The sequence below is a fragment of the Rutilus rutilus genome, assembly GCF_951802725.1.
Source record: "Rutilus rutilus genome assembly, chromosome: 5".
Lineage (NCBI taxonomy): Eukaryota > Metazoa > Chordata > Actinopteri > Cypriniformes > Leuciscidae > Rutilus > Rutilus rutilus.
In genome coordinates this window covers 42953819-42972387 of record NC_140213.1, presented here as the reverse complement: position 1 = coordinate 42972387, position 18569 = coordinate 42953819, and the positions used below count along the sequence as shown (strand labels likewise).

General features: G+C 39.2%; 2 protein-coding genes across 3 annotated transcripts; one reads left to right on the top strand and one right to left on the bottom strand.

The window, feature by feature from the left end:
- Positions 1-133: 133 nt before the first annotated feature.
- ch25hl1.2 (cholesterol 25-hydroxylase like 1, tandem duplicate 2) lies at positions 134-1182 on the bottom strand. Its single transcript, XM_084409607.1, has one exon. It carries the CDS (start codon positions 1065-1067, stop codon positions 237-239), a length of 831 nt encoding a protein of 276 aa, XP_084265733.1. The 5' UTR covers positions 1068-1182; the 3' UTR covers positions 134-236.
- Positions 1183-1788: 606 nt separating this feature from the next.
- On the top strand, positions 1789-17100 carry LOC311290867 (uncharacterized protein). Of its 2 annotated transcripts, XM_084409605.1 has the most exons (13): positions 1789-2043; positions 2341-2479; positions 5507-6211; positions 8286-8345; positions 8420-8472; positions 8558-8702; positions 8848-9215; positions 11222-11450; positions 13424-13541; positions 14958-15069; positions 15217-15328; positions 16283-16395; positions 16691-17100. In XM_084409605.1, the coding sequence occupies exons 2-13, from the start codon at positions 2450-2452 to the stop codon at positions 16749-16751; spliced, it is 2106 nt and encodes a 701-aa protein (XP_084265731.1). In that variant the 5' UTR covers positions 1789-2043; positions 2341-2449; the 3' UTR covers positions 16752-17100. The 2 variants fall into 2 exon arrangements, with proteins under 2 accessions (XP_084265731.1, XP_084265732.1); XM_084409606.1 differs by lacking the exon at positions 1789-2043 and having other exon boundaries at positions 2316-2479.
- Positions 17101-18569: the final 1469 nt, after the last annotated feature.

The window sequence follows — 18569 nt, the reverse complement described above, 5'->3', positions numbered from 1 at the left end:
AAGAATTGAACAAACAACTAATTTCCCTGTAAATGGTTCCCACTTTGGAATATTTTAATATTTAAGTTATTTTATAATGATGGTTTAAAATCATCTGCAGTGTATGTACTTAATGTATATGTATTGTGCTTAAATCCTTCTTGTTGCACTGTCTGCATACAAATAAAATAAATTCCAAAAGTTCTGTCTGAAGCAAACAAACATGCACTTTTAATATATATTTGCATGCATGCTCATCACTGAGTTTTAGCAAAACTAAAATCAGCATGAGTGCCGAACAGTTTATCCCAGTGACTAAAATGGGGTGCAAAGTTAGTATTAGGTTTCTGGTGATGCACATCATGCTTGCTCGGACCTCCATAAACACCAAATGGGATCAGACGAGACGTGGACCATGGGAAATCATATCCGCAGTGGTCTTCCACTGATACGTACACGTGGACCACCATGAACATCCAGGTGGTGAGCAGATGACACCTCAGCAGGACAGGGTTGAGCGTGGTCCAGAAGCCCACCGTGACCAGCTCCCACCCCCCGAGGCACTGTGTGGCCAGAGCAAAGGGGGCAGAGTAATTATGGTGGATGGCATGGAAAGTCACATACAGCCAGCGGATCTTGTGATGCAAAAAGTGCCAGATGAAATACTGTAAGTCAAAGAGAAGAAGGTTTCCGGTCACCCCACCTGCAAGTTCAAGCAATGTAGGTGCTTGTTCAGGCAGAGGAACGGGAGGTCTCCACAACCACTGTGCCACCGCTGCGGGAAACACCAGAAGTAGGTGATTATAAAGAGTAACTCCACTGCAGTGAAGGAGCATTGCATTTGTGGGCAGCTTGTTGGGTTGAATCTTGTACTGGTAAATGGCTGGCCACTTCTTTCCCACCACGTCGCAGACTAGGTAGGGTACGCAAAGAACAAAATACGATGCTACGGTCAAAATCACTGGAAAGAGAGGAGACCGGAGAGTTTCAGAGTGGTTGAGTCGCACGTAGTCCCACAAAGGCTGCAAAACTGAGTCTTGTGTCTGGTAGGCCTCCCAAATAGTCTCAAACACACGCACTTGTGTCATTTTCAAAATGTATCCGACTATATTTCTTTCAGCATCAAATAAAAACTCTCGTTTAGCTCTCTTAACGACATTCTCCTGGAGGTTTCATATGGCTCAGGTATCTGATGACTTTGTACTGAAATATTTATACACCCACTCAGTTTGTAAATTATTTAGGGGTGTATTTTGATGTAGACATTGTTTATACAACGTAATGAATATATTTATTTACATTATAGGATTTAAAGATGTGTTTTAGGACAGTTTGGATATGAATTTATTGCTCAGTACTTGAACTTGCCCGGACATGCTCTGTTGTAATTTTACTCCGTAAAGCAAGAGGGCGTCGATGACGTCTAGTTCAAACCACTGAAAAAAAATAAACAAATAGAATGCCGATTAGCATAAAGCTGCATTAAACGGGCGTGGCTTTGGCCCATACGTTCTCTCTGATTGGTCAGCTATGATTGGGCCAAATATCCAATTCTTCACCGTGTATTTTTAATTCAGTGAATATTAACAGTTCTCACTGTCATTATTCCGATGGTAAAATTATTTAATTATGATGTCGGTAAGGTGCAGCAATCGTGCCGTTTCTACACTCAGGGCAGGCGATGATGCTATTACGGGTATAAAAGCCGCTTTCTTCATGAGAGAGCAACAGGCGCGACGAAAAAGGCGAAAATTGTACAGTTCACAAAGAAAAAGGAAATAAATGTGAATGGTCACGCATCAGACCCACACATCAGCAGTCGAGAGACAGCAGCCAGTCTGGAACAGAGGAGCAACCGCCCCCATTCATCCACAAAACTGCTCCTTTAAAGCAAGAGAGAGAGCTAGGCGTCCCTGTCGCTATTTCCTGTAATGTAGGACCGTTTTTATCATCCAGAGGACCAGCCACATACATAGCCAGAAAGAGAAACGCTGCTTGCTTTTCCAGAACGGTGCCGAAGTCGATGACGGTGTCACGTGGTACATGTTACTTTGTTCCGCGCTGGTCAGTTTGTACGAATCACAGTTGCTCTTGATTACATACTAAATCTTCTTTTACAAATCATTGCTGGAGCAGATTTTTAATTTAGCAATGATATTATTTCAGGTACCAGTAAACAGATTCAAACGATTAGGCTTTTTAGCGTGAAAATGTCTCCAGTAATGCAAAAAAATGTTTTGAGATTTGAATGCGCATCAATGGATGGTTATATTGTTTGAGCCAGCAAAGCGTCCCCTGGAGGAGGATAACATTTTGTTTCATTTTTGTTTCATCTAACTAACACATGCCTCTTAATCTTAGAAACGCATGTGTTTATGCTAACGTAAACGTAAACGACACAGAGCGACAGCAATAAACACTGAGGGATTGGACAGTTTACATTGACTACAAGGTGGTACTATCCGATTCAATGGAGTCAGAAAGTGCGGGTGTGGTGCAGGTTAGTAGCAAATCTGTTAGGTAACATTCATGACAAATGTTCACCAGTAATTTTGACCAGTGCTATAAATAATGACAGTATCACCAACATGAGTAATCCAAAACAACATGGTATTTTTAACAGCCAAACTTTAAGTTTAGTAGCACTTCCTGATCCCAAAGTGCGTGTTAGCAGTGTTCGATTCCTCAGTAAATGAATCGTAAATGGAATGTTCTCAAAGAATCAGATGAATAGGTTCATTTTGAATATCAACCTTGTATTAATAAAACATAATTAGCACAGCTAATAAAAGTGTAAATCAGTATCAACGTGAACATTTGTGATAGGAGAAATAAGCTTTGCGAAATTCTGAATGAAATGAACCAGTTGATTCGCTAAAATGATTCAGTGTTTCGAAGCACTCGGCTCAAAACCAGTCTATGCTCAAAACACAACCTCTTGCGGCACTTGCTGGTCAAAACGGTGTAAATTCACCGAAAACTCTGCCCAAACATGTAATTACACCTTTTACAAACCTATTGCAAATGTTTACATGAAATTGTAATCTATTAAATGTTATTTACGTAGTACCATTAACCCTGTATATTTATTCAAATGGAACAGGTCATTGAACCTGTTGGACATATATGTATGTATGTAGGCTATATATGTATGTATGTGTATATATATATATATATGTGTGTGTGTATATATATATATATATATATATATATATATATATAGAGAGAGAGAGAGAGAGAGAGAGAGAGAGAGAGAGAGAGAGAGAGAGAGAGAGAGAGAGAGAGAGAGGTTTTTTTAACGATATCTTAAAAAGTTTGCATATATGTATTTTATGTTTTGAATAATATTTGACACATCAGGCTTTTATGGTCCATATAGGAGAATTTGTAGCTCATACTGGAGGAGGAGGAGGAGGAGGGACACTCATTCAGAGGCCCAAACTGAGCAAAAATTGACAATTTGATGCTTATTTATATGGCCTAAAAGTTAAATGAAATTCTGATAGCTTTTAATGTATATTAGTTATATAAGTATAGCAGACTACTTACATAAAATGCACATAAATATCAGTTTGTCACTCTATAACATGTCTTAGTAAGATGATATTTAAATACTTAGTTTTATGATACTTAGCTCTGTAGTTTTAATTGTGGATGTCAAAAAATAAAATGCAATTCAATTATAATTCATAGATATACAAAAAAAAAAAACACTCTCCTCAACGGCCTGATGCATCATATTTGCTACTCGCATTTTAACATGATTTGTCATGATATTTATGTATAGTAAACCTAAATTGCTTCAGTCCGGTAAATGGTCATATGGAAATATTACTAACAATATGAAAATGATTCTTACATTTATTTAAAAAAAAATTAATCAAAGATTTCACAGCAAAAAGACGTGTACCACGACCTGAATTAAATATTCTCCTTTTTGTATTATAGATGCGTAATTATTATGCATTGATCGAACCAAAAGATTTGTAAATGTTTAGAAGTTTAATGAAGCAGTGTTACGAAAGTGCCCATAACAAATGCACATACATAAGGCTTTATTAGATATGTTAATTGTCTACTATTGTCGATGGTCCCGTTAAATTCCAATAGCATAGATTCCTATTGAAATGACTAGATTTCGCCTCTGAAAAATTGCAGAATAGTGCTAAAGGTGCGGTTACATCAGCAAAATTACATGGACATAAAAAAGTGACTTGTCAAATAGTGTAGCAATGCATGAACCGCTACTACAGAAGCCACTTTCAAACCAAGCAATTTTCTGTTGATCAACGCAGCGAATTCACATGACCAACATGAGCGAAATCTGCTTCGGGACATTTTTCACCTTGCGTGTGTTTGATTAGGGTTGGAGCTAAGCTCAGGAAAGTGGACCTCGAGGGCCAGAGTCGATAACCCCTGGTCTAGAGCATTTTAAAAGAACTATTGAATCAGTATTACCAGTTCACTGAATGAACTGTTTGAAAGAGCCAATTTGCTGAAATGTTGAATGATTACAAAATACCTTTCTGTTTACTCTAATTGCCATTTATTGGCTGAACTCTATTTTACCAGAATTATCTAATCATTTGGTCATTAACTACTTATTATTGTGGGAACAGGGTTTAAAGATTGAAGGGGCTCATTAGATTATACTAAATTAGGATCACAACTTGAATAAAAAAAAATGCTGTATCATGCATCTAAATCTGCAGTTCAGTTATATCTTTGTTGTCATATAAAAGATATTTTAAAGGCACACTATGCAGTTTCCGTTTTCTAAAACAGCGACCCCCTAGAGTCGCAGTGGAGTAGGCTACTTGTATTTAACGTTACTGCAGTAAATGCCACTCACGCTAGAGCCGTCTCTGCACTCTTCCGACCGCGCTTTCTTCGTTTTCTTCGTCGACTCTGCCATGATTCACGTCTGAAATGCATGCTAGTGTCTTCCACAGAGGCTGCTTCATATGTTGTTGATGTATGTGACGTTGTGCCCTAAAGCAAGTCGTGATTCTCGCGAGATTTGTCAGGGCACCACCTCTCAAACCTGCATTGCTTTGCTATCGGGATGATTCGCCCTACTATGAGTTTGTTTACCATCGAAAGGATTTCGAAGCTGTTATATTAAAGTCGGCATGAAATCAAAATGTACCCTATTTACTTTGTTAGCGCATAGTCTTGTGGTGAATTATTAATCCGTGCAAGTTAATACACAGAAAAAAATTGTTTGCCTTGGTAATCTTTAATCAAAATCTGAAAAGATACTTCGGCGTTCCTTTTCTGATGACGTCAGTTTGACGGCTTAGGTTGAAAACGTTTAACCACTTCTCAAACCATTAGTCTGCGATGAGCAGAGATGGAGAGGAGGAGCGCCGAAGTAAAACCCTGCCCTCTGTTCAAAATTCCCTTTCACTTGGAAATACGTCACAACACTGGAAAAAAGTCGTTTGCAACTTCCGGTTCACGGGGGACTTTAAGGTACAAATCTTGCATAGTGTGCCTTTAATGTTGTTTTATTTATGTTTCACAGTCATCGGTTCCTGAGGATGAACCAGCCCCTTCTGTGTCGGTTGAAACGGAAAAGGACGACTCAAGCCACGATATTGAGATTAGCAGTAAGGAGACTTCACAGAAGGCCGGTCAGGTGCAGCAACTGTGCCGTTTTTACTCTCAGGGCAGGCAATGCTATTACGGGAAAAGGTGCCGCTTTCTTCATCAGAGAGCTGCAGGTCCATTGAAAGAAGGAGAGAATGGTACGGCTCACAAGGGGAAAGAAGGAACCGTGGATGGTCACGCATCAGACAAACAACAGCAGTCGAGCGAAAACAGCCAATCTTTTACAAAGAAGCATCCGCCTCCATCCGGCCACAAAAGTGCTCCTGTGAAGCAGGAGAGACCCAGGCGTCCCTGCCGCTACTTTCTGTCTGGGTTTTGTGCAATGGAGGATCAGTGTCGCTTCTTGCATCCACAGCAGCTTCCGCCCGTGAAGGACCAGCCTCACGGCCCGAGAGAGAGGAGCAGCTTCAGGCCTTCCGCTCCAGCCCCACGACCAGCTAAAAGTCATGAGCAGGTCAAACTGGCTGACCTTACCGAAGAGGTCTGCAAGCAGCTGAGAGCCACTGAGATCGCTCAGCTGACGAAGAGATTTCCGAAAGACAATCTCATCGTGCAGGAGCGAGAAGATGGACAGCTGACCTACTACAGAGTCACGGTTCAAGCCACGGACCCTGACTGGGTAAACACTTATTGTATAGAACATAAAGTGAATTAAAGTGCCCCATAATGCTGTTTTAAAGGATTAGTTCACCCCAAAATGAAAATTTCCTAATAATTTACTCACCCCAATGCCATCCAAGATATCCATGTCTTTCTTTCAACGTGATGACGTAGTTCCCTGTCCGTTTGTTGATCAGCTCAATCCGAACTATTGAAGGTAAAAAGTCTATAAATTATAAAAAAAAAAATTTAAATGACCTATCGTTTCGCTAGATAACAACCTCTTCTTCAGCTGTGATCGCGTACAGCCCGTTTAAACACTTCAAAGACTTTTGAAACTGCATTGATTTGGACTTAAAAACGATGGTAACCAATGAAGTCCATTGTTAGAAGAAAAATCCAGAAATGTTTTCCTCAAAAAACATAATTTCTCTCCCACTGAGGAAAGAAAGATATGGATATCTTGGATGGCATTGGGGTGAGTAAATTATTAGGAAATTTTCATTTTGGGGTGAACTAATCCTTTAAGGTTCCTAATTTTGTTACGGAGGTCTCTTACAATAGGTTTACATGCATCCAAGGTCAAAAAACACTTTAATTTACTCATAATATACATTTCAGCATCACCTCTTTTCTCACAATGTCAGAAACAGTTCGATAAAGGATTCAGTCTCTCTAAACCCCTCCTTTCCGAGAGACTACTCTGCTCTGATTGGTCAGATGGCCCCGTCAGTTGTGATCTGCCACTTACAGAAACAAAACTTCCATTACCATATTTGAATTTTACTTGTGATACACAGTGATACGAACAGTAACGGTTGTGTTGTTTTTACTGTATCAGTTTGAGTCCTCATCCTTTTGGAAGTGCAGGCAAAGTGGATTTGCTTTCGCAGCACAGAAAACAGCATCTTCTCGACATGTCGACAGTGCAAACCAAACTCTTCCAGGCCTCAGCTTCAATTACAGTGTTTGAGTGCGGGTCAAAGTAGACGTTTGCGAGCAGGCATTATACTGTAGGCAAATTAGTTACAGACTCACCTAGGTTCGAGCAGGAAGTAAGGCTGGAATTACTGACGACCCGTTTCAGGCAGTTCAGAATCTGTTCTTTCTTTTGGAACGCAGTAACTTCATTTATCGAGCACTTTCAGCTTACAACTTTGCAGACCTTTTACATTCACTAACAATTACACACTACGTGAAACGTAATATCCGAAAAAGCATAATAGGGGCAATTTAAAGTACAGGCAATGAGCATACATAAAGAGAAGCAGAACCAAAGAGCAACCATGTGCCTAATGGCAAAGTCCAAGTTAGTATAGAATGGGAATATGGGAACACTAAAGTATTGAAGTATAACCTTAATATCGGTATCATACAGCTGATTGTGCAAAACTTAATGAAAGAAGATCAAGAATGGATTACTTTCGTATTATGCTTGTTTGCATAACTAATTCAGACTTATTGAATGTTACATAAGTCTAAATGGATTTTTATAAGGTCTTTCAAACAATGTAGTGTTTTATGTAGCCTAATCATTTTAAAGTCCGCAGGAAAGTCAGTAATATTTTTTTAATGTTATTGAAAGAAGTCTGCATTTAATTTATAAAAAAATCATAAAAACAGTAATTTTGTGAAATATTATTAACATTTATTTATATAAATTTATTTTAAAATGCGATTTATTCCTGTGATCAAAGCTGAATTTTCAGCAACTCCAGTCTTCAGTGTCACATGATCCTTTAGAAATCATTCGAATATGCTTATTTGGTGCTCAGGAAACGTATCAATGTTGAAAACAGTAGTGCTGCTTTTTCAGGATTCTTTGATAAAGTTGAAATGATCAGGTTTTATTTGAAATAGAAATGTTTATAACATGTTTATAAGTCATTTTTGATCTATTAATACATCCTAGCTGAACATTATTATTATTTTCAAAAGAAAAATCTTACTAATTATAAGCTTATTGTATATTTATATTATGTATGTATGTATGTTTATATAATTGTATTGCAAAATCTTACAGCTGGCATGCTAGACACAGTTATGGGATCATATGATAAAGCTACACTGATCATGTCTGTTATTATTTGCAGCCATATGATCTTAACGAAGTGGACATCATGGTCAGCTTTCCTGAGAGTTACCCTCAAGAGGTGTGCGTCTTTGAAATCTTTCAAGTTTGATGTTAAAATGTATGTTTTTGCTAATAAAAGCTAACGTATCATAGGTTTTCACTGTGGATGTCCCTGAGGACCAGGAATTACAATCACTTATGGGGAGGTGAGAAGAACTGTTAATATTTCACACACTGTGCATACAAATATAAACTGATATCAACTATTTATTAAATGGTGTGTGAATGCAGACATGTGCAGAAGGCCTCAGAGGAATGGCTGAGGGCTAAACATGCCACTAATCAGCTGATGGGTAGAGTCGAGCTGCTCTTCAGGCCATACTTGCGCTGGCTGGACCGTAGTATGGAGAAACTCTTCACTGAGGGGGCCAGACAGGTGAGACTCGCACTCGCCTGGGAATATAAAACAGCCAATCAGATTACAGCTGAGAAGTGTCTTCCAGTTATGCATCAGACTGTCAATGAACAGACTCAGGTCAACCTAGGTTTAGTATTAATAACTTTCAAATCTCTCTTCTCAGTTGAAAAAAGACGTTGACCTAGAGAGGGCTGGAATACAGTTTGTTCCCTATGAGCAGCTCAAGGTCACAGTTTTTAAGAACACATCCAAGAAATCGGACACTCCTGAGCGTGTAGTGTCACTCACAGTGGCTTCAGGGGAGGAGGAGGAAGAACATGATGAAGCTGGAGTAGATAAGGAGGAGGAAGAGGAGGAGGAGGATGAAACTGCTCTTGGTATTGATGGGGAGGAAGGCGGCCACCAGGTGGAGAACATAAAAACAAGAGACAGACGAAGAGGTACTGAAATCAAACTGCTGGGTCTGATACTGGGAGAACAAACAGCTACTGTGGCGGCCAGTCGGATCTCAGTTTCCCTGAAGTGCAACAGGTGAATTTCTGTCCTTTTTCAAACCAAACTAAAACATTTCATTTCAGTTTTCAGATGTTAATCAGAGATCAGAACTCTAACCTTTTTATTATGCCTGGTATTTACATCTTTCTTCAATGATCCTATCACAACAAGTGGTCGAGACGGTTGTTTGCACCAGGTTTTAAGGCCCGTTCACACTAAGGACGACAACTATAGAGTTTTAATAATTGTTCTAATTCTATTGGAATTTTATATTTATGGGCATTTAAGGCCCGTTCACACCATATATACTATATATTTACTATACTATAACATATACTATAACGATAACTAAATAAGCGTACTAAACTAAATAAAAAAAATCATTCTGAAAGTAAAGTTCATCAGCTGTTGAGTCTATGGCAGCCCGTAGAACGGCTTGTGGGAAAATGATGAAATTTGGCAAAAAGATGGTAGACAGTCTGAACATTAATCACAACAAATTTGGAGTCCCTAACTCATTCCCTCTAGCGCCACCAACTGTCTAAATTTGCACTCACTTTTGAACCGTAAGGGCTAGGAACAAAATTTCTCTGATTCTCTATTTTCTGTTTGAATTTCTGCTAATTTGAATTTTGTCGTAATGCTGTATTTTTTCGAACTCATTAGCACAGGGGTCCCCAACCCCCGGGCCGCGGACCGGTACCGGTCCGTGGGACATTTGGTACCGGGCCACACAGAAAGAATAAATAACTTACCGTATTTTCCGCACTATAAGTAGCTCCGGAGTATAAGTCGCATCAGTCAAAAAATGCGCCATGAAGAAGAAAAAACATATATAGCCTAAGTCGCACTGGACTATAAGTTTTTTAAATTTATTTTGAAATTTATTTCACAAAAAAACAATGTTACAGACGGGACAGTTCTCCGTTACGGACATGAGCGCTCTGAAAGCGGCACTAAAAGACTGCTTTAAAACTTTCACAGAGACCTCAAACAGAAAGCACAAAGCCTGTCTTTAAATTTAATTTCGTTTTGTATTAATTGTATCTTAATTTTAATCAATGTTTCATTAACCAATTGTCTGGATTTAATAAATAAGAAGTAAATATATTAGAAAATAGATGATCACGACACGGAGGCGCCGGTGCGTGAACCTGGAGCTGGTCTCATAAATTAACCGAAACTCAGTGTATAAGGTAGCCTTCTTGCCTCACAGACCTGAGACATATATAGAAAGCTTGAAATGTCTACTTTTAAACAGAACAATTCAAAACGAAAGAAAACAGACTGCTCTCTGCTTAATGTAATCTGTATGAAATGTGCATTTCTCTCTGGCGCGTTCACTACTGCGAAGATCGCGAGTCAGCATCGTCAACTTCATCTTTCCAGCCGACACTGACATAAAAAAAACTGGTTTATTAGTAAACAATTAAAATGTCTCCTGCTATATTTTACATATTCATAATCATTAATTTGGCCGGTTCGTTGTGACAGCTTTTAGGTGCTTTATTGGCAGCGCCACCCTTACATGTTAGAACGCATCAGCACCAAAAACATGGAGATTTTTTTTCTTTTGGGGGGCATTTTGTTTGTGTTCAGGCTTTCTCAGTTGTCTTTAGGCGCGATGTTACGAGGACACTGCTATTAAAGTTGCGAGTAGGCCTACACATTGGATTCACGTTTATTATTATATTTAAAAAATACCCCAGTTTTTATGCCGGTCGTATCATTTTATTTTGTTGTATTTATCCGCCAAATATTGTCTGATATTAAACCGGTCCGTGGCGCAAAAAAGGTTGGGGACCGCTGCATTAGCATATCATTACGATACTCAGTATGTGTCATCGGCACCATGCCCCAAATATACTCAAAAAGTATAATGTTTAGAAATACACTTATATTTAGAGCTGTCCATTTATGATCGGATCACCAAGGTCTGATGTCAATACCAGGTGCAAGCATGGCCTCTTATTTCTTTAAACAATTGATCACAAACTGCCATCAGGCATGAGCGTAAAATATCCATGTTTCGCTTTTTGTAGGTGTAAAGTGGACTCTGACCTGACCCTGACGGGGCGTCTGCCCTGTGCTGCTCAGTGTGAGAAATGTGGAGCAGAGATCAGGGTGACCTTCAGACCTGCTATGATGCACCAGTACAGTGATGTTTTGGGCTATATGGACCTAAAAGCAGCTGTGCCTGTAGACCTGGTACTGCAAGACTCCGAGTTCAGTGTTGGATGCCTTAACTGCAACAAGGAGGACACAGTTCAGGTCTGCAAAGATTCAGGTTCAACATTCAGGTTGATTGGGATACTTTTTGCCATTGAGATTACCTAAATTCACACTATATATATATATATATATGTGTGTATATATATATATATACAATAGTCAACATTTGAAGTGGATCAAAGACAAAGACAAGAACGGGTATTGTTCAAAATTCATGTATAACTTTGATGAAAGGTTTTGATCCACTTTAAATGTTGACTGCTGTCTTAAATGACAATTAAATGACCACTTAAATGACAATTAATAGGTAATTTTCAATGCCATTTAAGTGAAATTACTGAACTTAAATATACAAGTTTGACAAAAATGATCATTCGAGAAGAAAATTAGAGCACTTAGAGGCTTTTTCATCTGAACTCTTCATATATATATATATATATATGCTCACCTAAAGGATTATTAGGAACACCTGTTCAATTTCTCATTAATGCAATTATCTAATCAACCAATCACATGGCAGTTGCTTCAATGCATTTAGGGGTGTGGTCCTGGTCAAGACAATCTCCTGAACTCCAAACTGAATGTCAGAATGGGAAAGAAAGGTGATTTAAGCAATTTTGAGCGTGGCATGGTTGTTGTTGCCGGACGGGCCGGTCTGAGTATTGTTACTGCAATACAATAGAATCTGCTCAGTTACTGGGATTTTCACGCACAACCATTTCTAGGGTTTACAAAGAATGGTGTGAAAAGGGAAAAACATCCATTTTTGTGGGCGAAAATGCCTTGTTGATGCTAGAGGTCAGAGGAGAATGGGCTGACTGATTCAAGCTGATAGAAGAGCAACTTTGACTGAAATAACCACTCGTTACAACCGAGGTATGCAGCAAAGCATTTGTGAAGCCACAACATGCACAACCTTGAGGCGGATGGGCTACAACAGCAGAAGACCCCACCGGGTACCACTCATCTCCACTACAAATAGGAAAAAGAGGCTACAATTTGCACGAGCTCACCAAAATTGGACAGTTGAAGACTGGAAAAATGTTGCCTGGTCTGATGAGTCTCGATTTCTGTTGAGACATTCAGATGGTAGAGTCAGAATTTGGCGTAAACAGAATGAGAACATGGATCCATCATGCCTTGTTACCACTGTGCAGGCTGGTGGTGGTGGTGTAATGGTGTGGGGGATGTTTTCTTGGCACACTTTAGGCCCCTTAGTGCCAATTGGGCATCGTTTAAATGCCACGGCCTACCTGAGCATTGTTTCTGACCATGTCCATCCCTTTATGACCACCATGTACCCATCCTCTGATGGCTACTTCCAGCAGGATAATGCACCATGTCACAAAGCTCGAATCATTTCAAATTGATTTCTTGAACATGACAATGAGTTCACTGTACTAAAATGGCCCCCACAGTCACCAGATCTCAACCCAATAGAGCATCTTTGGGATGTGGTGGAACGGGAGCTTCGTGCCCTGGATGTGCATCCCACAAATCTCCATCAACTGCAAGATGCTATCCTATCAATATGGGCCAACATTTCTAAAGAATGCTTTCAGCACCTTGTTGAATCAATGCCACGTAGAATTAAGGCAGTTCTGAAGGTGAAAGGGGGTCAAACACAGTATTAGTATGGTGTTCCTAATAATCCTTTAGGTGAGTGTGTGTGTGTGTGTGTATATATATATATATATATATATATATATTGAACACTACTGTTCAAAAGTTTGAAGGCAGTAAGATTTTTTTTTATATATATAAATGAATAAAATGTTGTTTTGTTATATATAAATTAAGTCTGTATGAATGCATTAACCTGATCAAATTATTTTCAACTTTCTATTGATCAAAGAATCCTGAAAAAAATGAGAATGTTTCTTGAGCACCAAATCAGCATATTAGAATGAATAATTATAATTCAGCTTTTAGAATATATTAAAATAGAGTAATAATAAATTATTGACATAAATGCAGTTCTCACACAACAAACTTTTTTTCTTCTTTTCTAGAATCTGACCTATGGGCAAAACTGGGAACAAAACTGCCAACATTGTCATACCAAACTCAGGATTTTTGTGGAAGCGACACGATTTCATTTCATTCAGCCAGAGACCAGAAATCAGACAGGTCTGAACCTTGTCCTATATCCTCACTGATTCTGTACAGTTCTTGTTTCTTATGCTTTGATATTCTGTCAAGAATTAGTCTCGCGGAAGGGATTATTTAACACCGGCACCTGGTGTTCCCTAAGGTTAAAGGGATAGTTCACCCAAAAATAAAAATTCTGTCATCGTTTACTCGCTCTCAAGTTGTTCCAAACCTGTATAAATGTCTTTGTTCTGCTGAACACAAAGGAAGATATTTGTAAGAATGTTTGTTACCAAGCAGATCTTGGGCCCCATTTACTACCATAGTATTTTTCCCTACACCTGTACCTGTAAACACAGTGTTCGAATTATCCGTGAGCTTCGGGGGGTACAGCTATTTCGACTGGTGATGTCACTCTCCATTTTATATAGGCTTACACACATGAGAACCACTAATCTATATGCGAGATTCCCTGAATATTAGTGCAGATTCCCTCTTGTTAAGACGTTAAGAATGAAATTGCACAAAATGATAAATCGCCTCATTAAACCTCTCCCCGTGTCAGTATATCTATGGAACTCCTGCTACGCCGTGTGATTGTAGGCCTAATGTTTTTAAGTTACGCAGCAGCGATGGCCACTGAGTGGAATGGAGACCTCCGGTTAAACCATAGCGATCGTGGTACTCAATGTTTTTCAAAGGTTGGCTATCACTATGTTACAAAGGCAGTGAAATATTAGACAAATGTATGGCCACCGCTTGTAAACCCATTCGTATATCAGGCATTTGCAGCCTTCACTGTGCATTTGCTTCAGTTCGTCAGTATATTTATGTCCACCATATACAGTTCTGAAAACCTGTTTAGATGACGAGCTGCTCATAACATTTACCACAAAGCACAGCGCATGATACATGGCAGTCAAAACGATTAAAGTTGATTCAGCCACATGCTCTTAATTTTTCGCTGACACACCAGCGCCTGCGCCCGTACCCGGTACGTATGCTTTGACAGCTAGTGAAGTGATATCAAAGAACCATAGCAAAGAACACAGTCTGAACGTACCAGAGAAATGGTACAGCCCAATGGGGAGTGAGGGTTTGAAAATCGTATTTCAGTAGATTATTTCCTGAATTGTTGGTATGTGATGGTAATACTGCATTTAAATGCATACAATTTTGGATAGGCTAACATAATATTTTATTAAAAAAATTTCAGTACCCCGCAAACTATTACTTTCATCCCTTTTGGGAGGGTCCAAGTCTCATCTAGGGGGGTCGGACCCCCCCAATACCCCCCCGTAAATCGAACTATGCCTGTAAAAATCCTACGGTGTTTCTCAAATTATTGGTTAATTGGTTTGTTTTCTGATGCCCTGTGGTTGAGGAGATTCCAGACTCTCTTTGTAAATTGCATTGAGCGTAAAGCAGCATATAAATAAAAAGATTATTTTACAGGTGCAGCTGCTCAATACACTCGACGCTACAGAGACCCTGCAGTTCAGCAGGGGAAACCCCTACCTGAAAAAGGCGCCTGCCGGCATTTCAAACAAAGTCACCGGTGGCTAAGGTAACTATCGGCAACAGCGTCTGGGTCTGTAAGAGGTTTATTCTGTCGCAGAAAACTTTGTGTACCACCAAGTCCTCTTGTTTGACCTATAAAATGCACTTGGCTCGTATTTAGGAGCCGTCTTGCATTAATGGTCTCTCCTGCCAGATTTCCATGCTGTGGTCGGGCGTACCCATGTGATGTCTGCCATGATGAAGATCAGGACCATCTGATGGAGCTGGCCAACAGAATGATCTGTGGTTATTGTGCCAAAGAGCAGGTCAGCAGCAGGTCATCAGGTCACAGGATGAGGATTATTTTCACCTCAATCCCCCCTAACCTAATTATTATGTTGAAATTAGAGACAAACTAGGCAGGCTGCCTGTTTAAACCTTTTGGCTTTGGGAAATATTAAAACACTACAGGCACAACAAAGAGGATTTGACCCACATTTTGTCAAGAACACAACATTTATTCTAAAAGGTTGAATGGGTTGAAAACAATGAGTCTCATCTAGCTTTTCTTCTGGTCCCAGATTTTCCATTGGGCATCAAATGATGACACAGAACTAAAATGTCTTTAGAAATCTATTAATATTACCATGAACTGCTTGGAACCAACAATAGGCTAAATTATTAAAGTAACATAGACTGAGTAGGAAAATGTATCATTTAAATGGCTTTAAATGTTTTGAATTTAGGTGTTTTCATGAAAGTAAAACGAATGGATCGGCACAAACTGTTTATCCTCGCTACACGTGAACCTGCTTTTAAAGTCAGCGTGAACCAGAAGTTGTGACCGACTTTACTTCAGTTTTGTGACGTATTTTGCGAGTGAAACGGAATATTGAGAAAAATAGAGGGCGTGGCTTGTTTTTTCCCAATGGAAATTGATTGGATTTAGAAAAGTGGGCGTGTTCATTCAGCTCACTGTCAAAGCCATTTTCAGTGTAGTATTTTTCTCATAATTTTGGAGAATGAATTTGCACCTAAATATTGTAGAGTTTGACTAGACACATGTCCGTTGACATGTCATAACTAAACTAACTGTTCAACAAAATTCTACTGTATATTATCTATTGCTTTTCTCTTATTTTTCTATGCAGAAATGATACATTTTTTCCCTGCTGTCTACAACTGTGGCCCATTTTTTGGGTCTCTACCCAACAGTTGAGAACCACTGGTGTATAATATACTTAAGATTTTTGACTTCTTGTTTTGTTTTCCCCTTCTAGCCATACGGCAACAGTAAGCCATGTGTTGGTTGCGGAAGTATGATGACAAGAGGCGCCTTCACAAGCCACTGGGAGGGCGGACAGGGCTGTAGAAACAAGGCTAAGATGAGCAGGTATGTGTCATATAAATCCTGTGGCAATGAAATATAGCATACTGTAATATTTCCCTTCCACCTACTGTATGAGGGGAATAGAGGGGCTCATACATAAAAAAAAATTTTTTGAACACCCAATAATCAAAATTATTAACTTTTAAAATAGCATCATATGACCCTTTAAAGCGAATGTAAACTGTTGGTGACCCATGCGCTCTAAACGAATTGGACATGAGTCATGACTTGATCATGAACTTGTTTTTGTCTCTGAACTGCATATGAACCTTTGTTGCTATCTTATTTTTCTATACAGGAATGACCGGCACAAATACACCAACACACGTAAAACGGTGGCAAGGAAAAAAAGTGAATAATGATACCAAAGGATCTTATTTTCAGCCAATCAGATGATTCATGGCCAGGTCTTTAATCAAGTCATTTATGTGACATTTTTAGACATTTCACAAAATTGTTTTCTTGCAGTTTTTGTAGAAATAAATAAACATATTATGTACATAAATGTACTCGCACCTTTGGCTTTAGATTGCTTACGAATATCTGAAATAATGAGTCATGAAAACTTAGATTTTTTTTTTTAATGCAAGCACTAAAATTCTAATTATGGAGACTTGTATCCAAAATGTAGTAGTTGAATAAGCAAATTATGGACTGCAAAATATTTCTGTGCATTTTCTATGATTTCAATGGAAATAAAATTATGTAAAAAAAAAAAAAAACATCTGGTTGTTGTTATTATTAATTGAGAATGTGATATGCAAAATATTTAATTCAACACTGAATATACACTCACCTAAAGGATTATTAGGAACACCTGTTCAATTTCTCATTAATGCAATTATCTAATCAACCAATCACATGGCTGTTGCTTCAATGCATTTAGGGGTGTGGTCCTGGTCAAGACAATCTCCTGAACTCCAAACTGAATGGCAGAATGGGAAAGAAAGGTGATTTAAGCAATTTTGAGCGTGGCATGGTTGTTGTTGCCGGACGGGCCGGTCTGAGTATTTCACAATCTGCTCAGTTACTGGGATTTTCACGCACAACCATTTCTAGGGTTTACAAAGAATGGTGTGAAAAGGGAAAAACATCCAGTATGCGGCAGTCCTGTGGGCGAAAATGCCTTGTTGATGCTAGAGGTCAGAGGAGAATGGGCCGACTGATTCAAGCTGATAGAAGAGCAACTTTGACTGAAATAACCACTCGTTACAACCGAGGTATGCAGCAAAGCATTTGTGAAGCCACAATACGCACAACCTTGAGGCGGATGGGCTACAACAGCAGAAGACCCCACCGGGTACCACTCATCTCCACTACAAATAGGAAAAAGAGGCTACAATTTGCACGAGCTCACCAAAATTGGACAGTTGAAGACTGGAAAAATGTTGCCTGGTCTGATGAGTCTCGATTTCTGTTGAGACATTCAGATGGTAGAGTCAGAATTTGGCGTAAGCAGAATGAGAACATGGATCCATCATGCCTTGTTACCACTGTGCAAGCTGGTGGTGGTGGTGTAATGGTGTGGGGGATGTTTTCTTGGCACACTTTAGGCCCCTTAGTGCCAATTGGGCATCGTTTAAATGCCACGGCCTACCTGAGCATTGTTTCTGACCATGTCCATCCCTTTATGACCACCATGTACCCATCCTCTGATGGCTACTTCCAGCAGGATAATGCACCATGTCACAAAGCTTGAATCATTTCAAATTGGTTTCTTGAACATGACAATGAGTTCACTGTACTAAAATGGCCCCCACAGTCACCAGATCTCAACCCAATAGAGCATCTTTGGGATGTGGTGGAACGGGAGCTTCGTGCCCTGGATGTGCATCCCACAAATCTCCATCAACTGCAAGATGCTATCCTATCAATATGGGCCAACATTTCTAAAGAATGCTTTCAGCACCTTGTTGAATCAATGCCACGTAGAATTAAGGCAGTTCTGAAGGCGAAAGGGGGTCAAACACAGTATTAGTATGGTGTTCCTAATAATCCTTTAGGTGAGTGTATTTGTGATCATAAGATTACACAACCCTTGCAGAATCTGCAAAATATTAATAATTCAAAAATATATGAGAGGGATCATAAAAATTGCACTTTGTTTTTTATTTAGTACTGCCCTGAATACGCTATTTCACAAAACAGATCTTCAGTCCACAAGAATAATTAACACG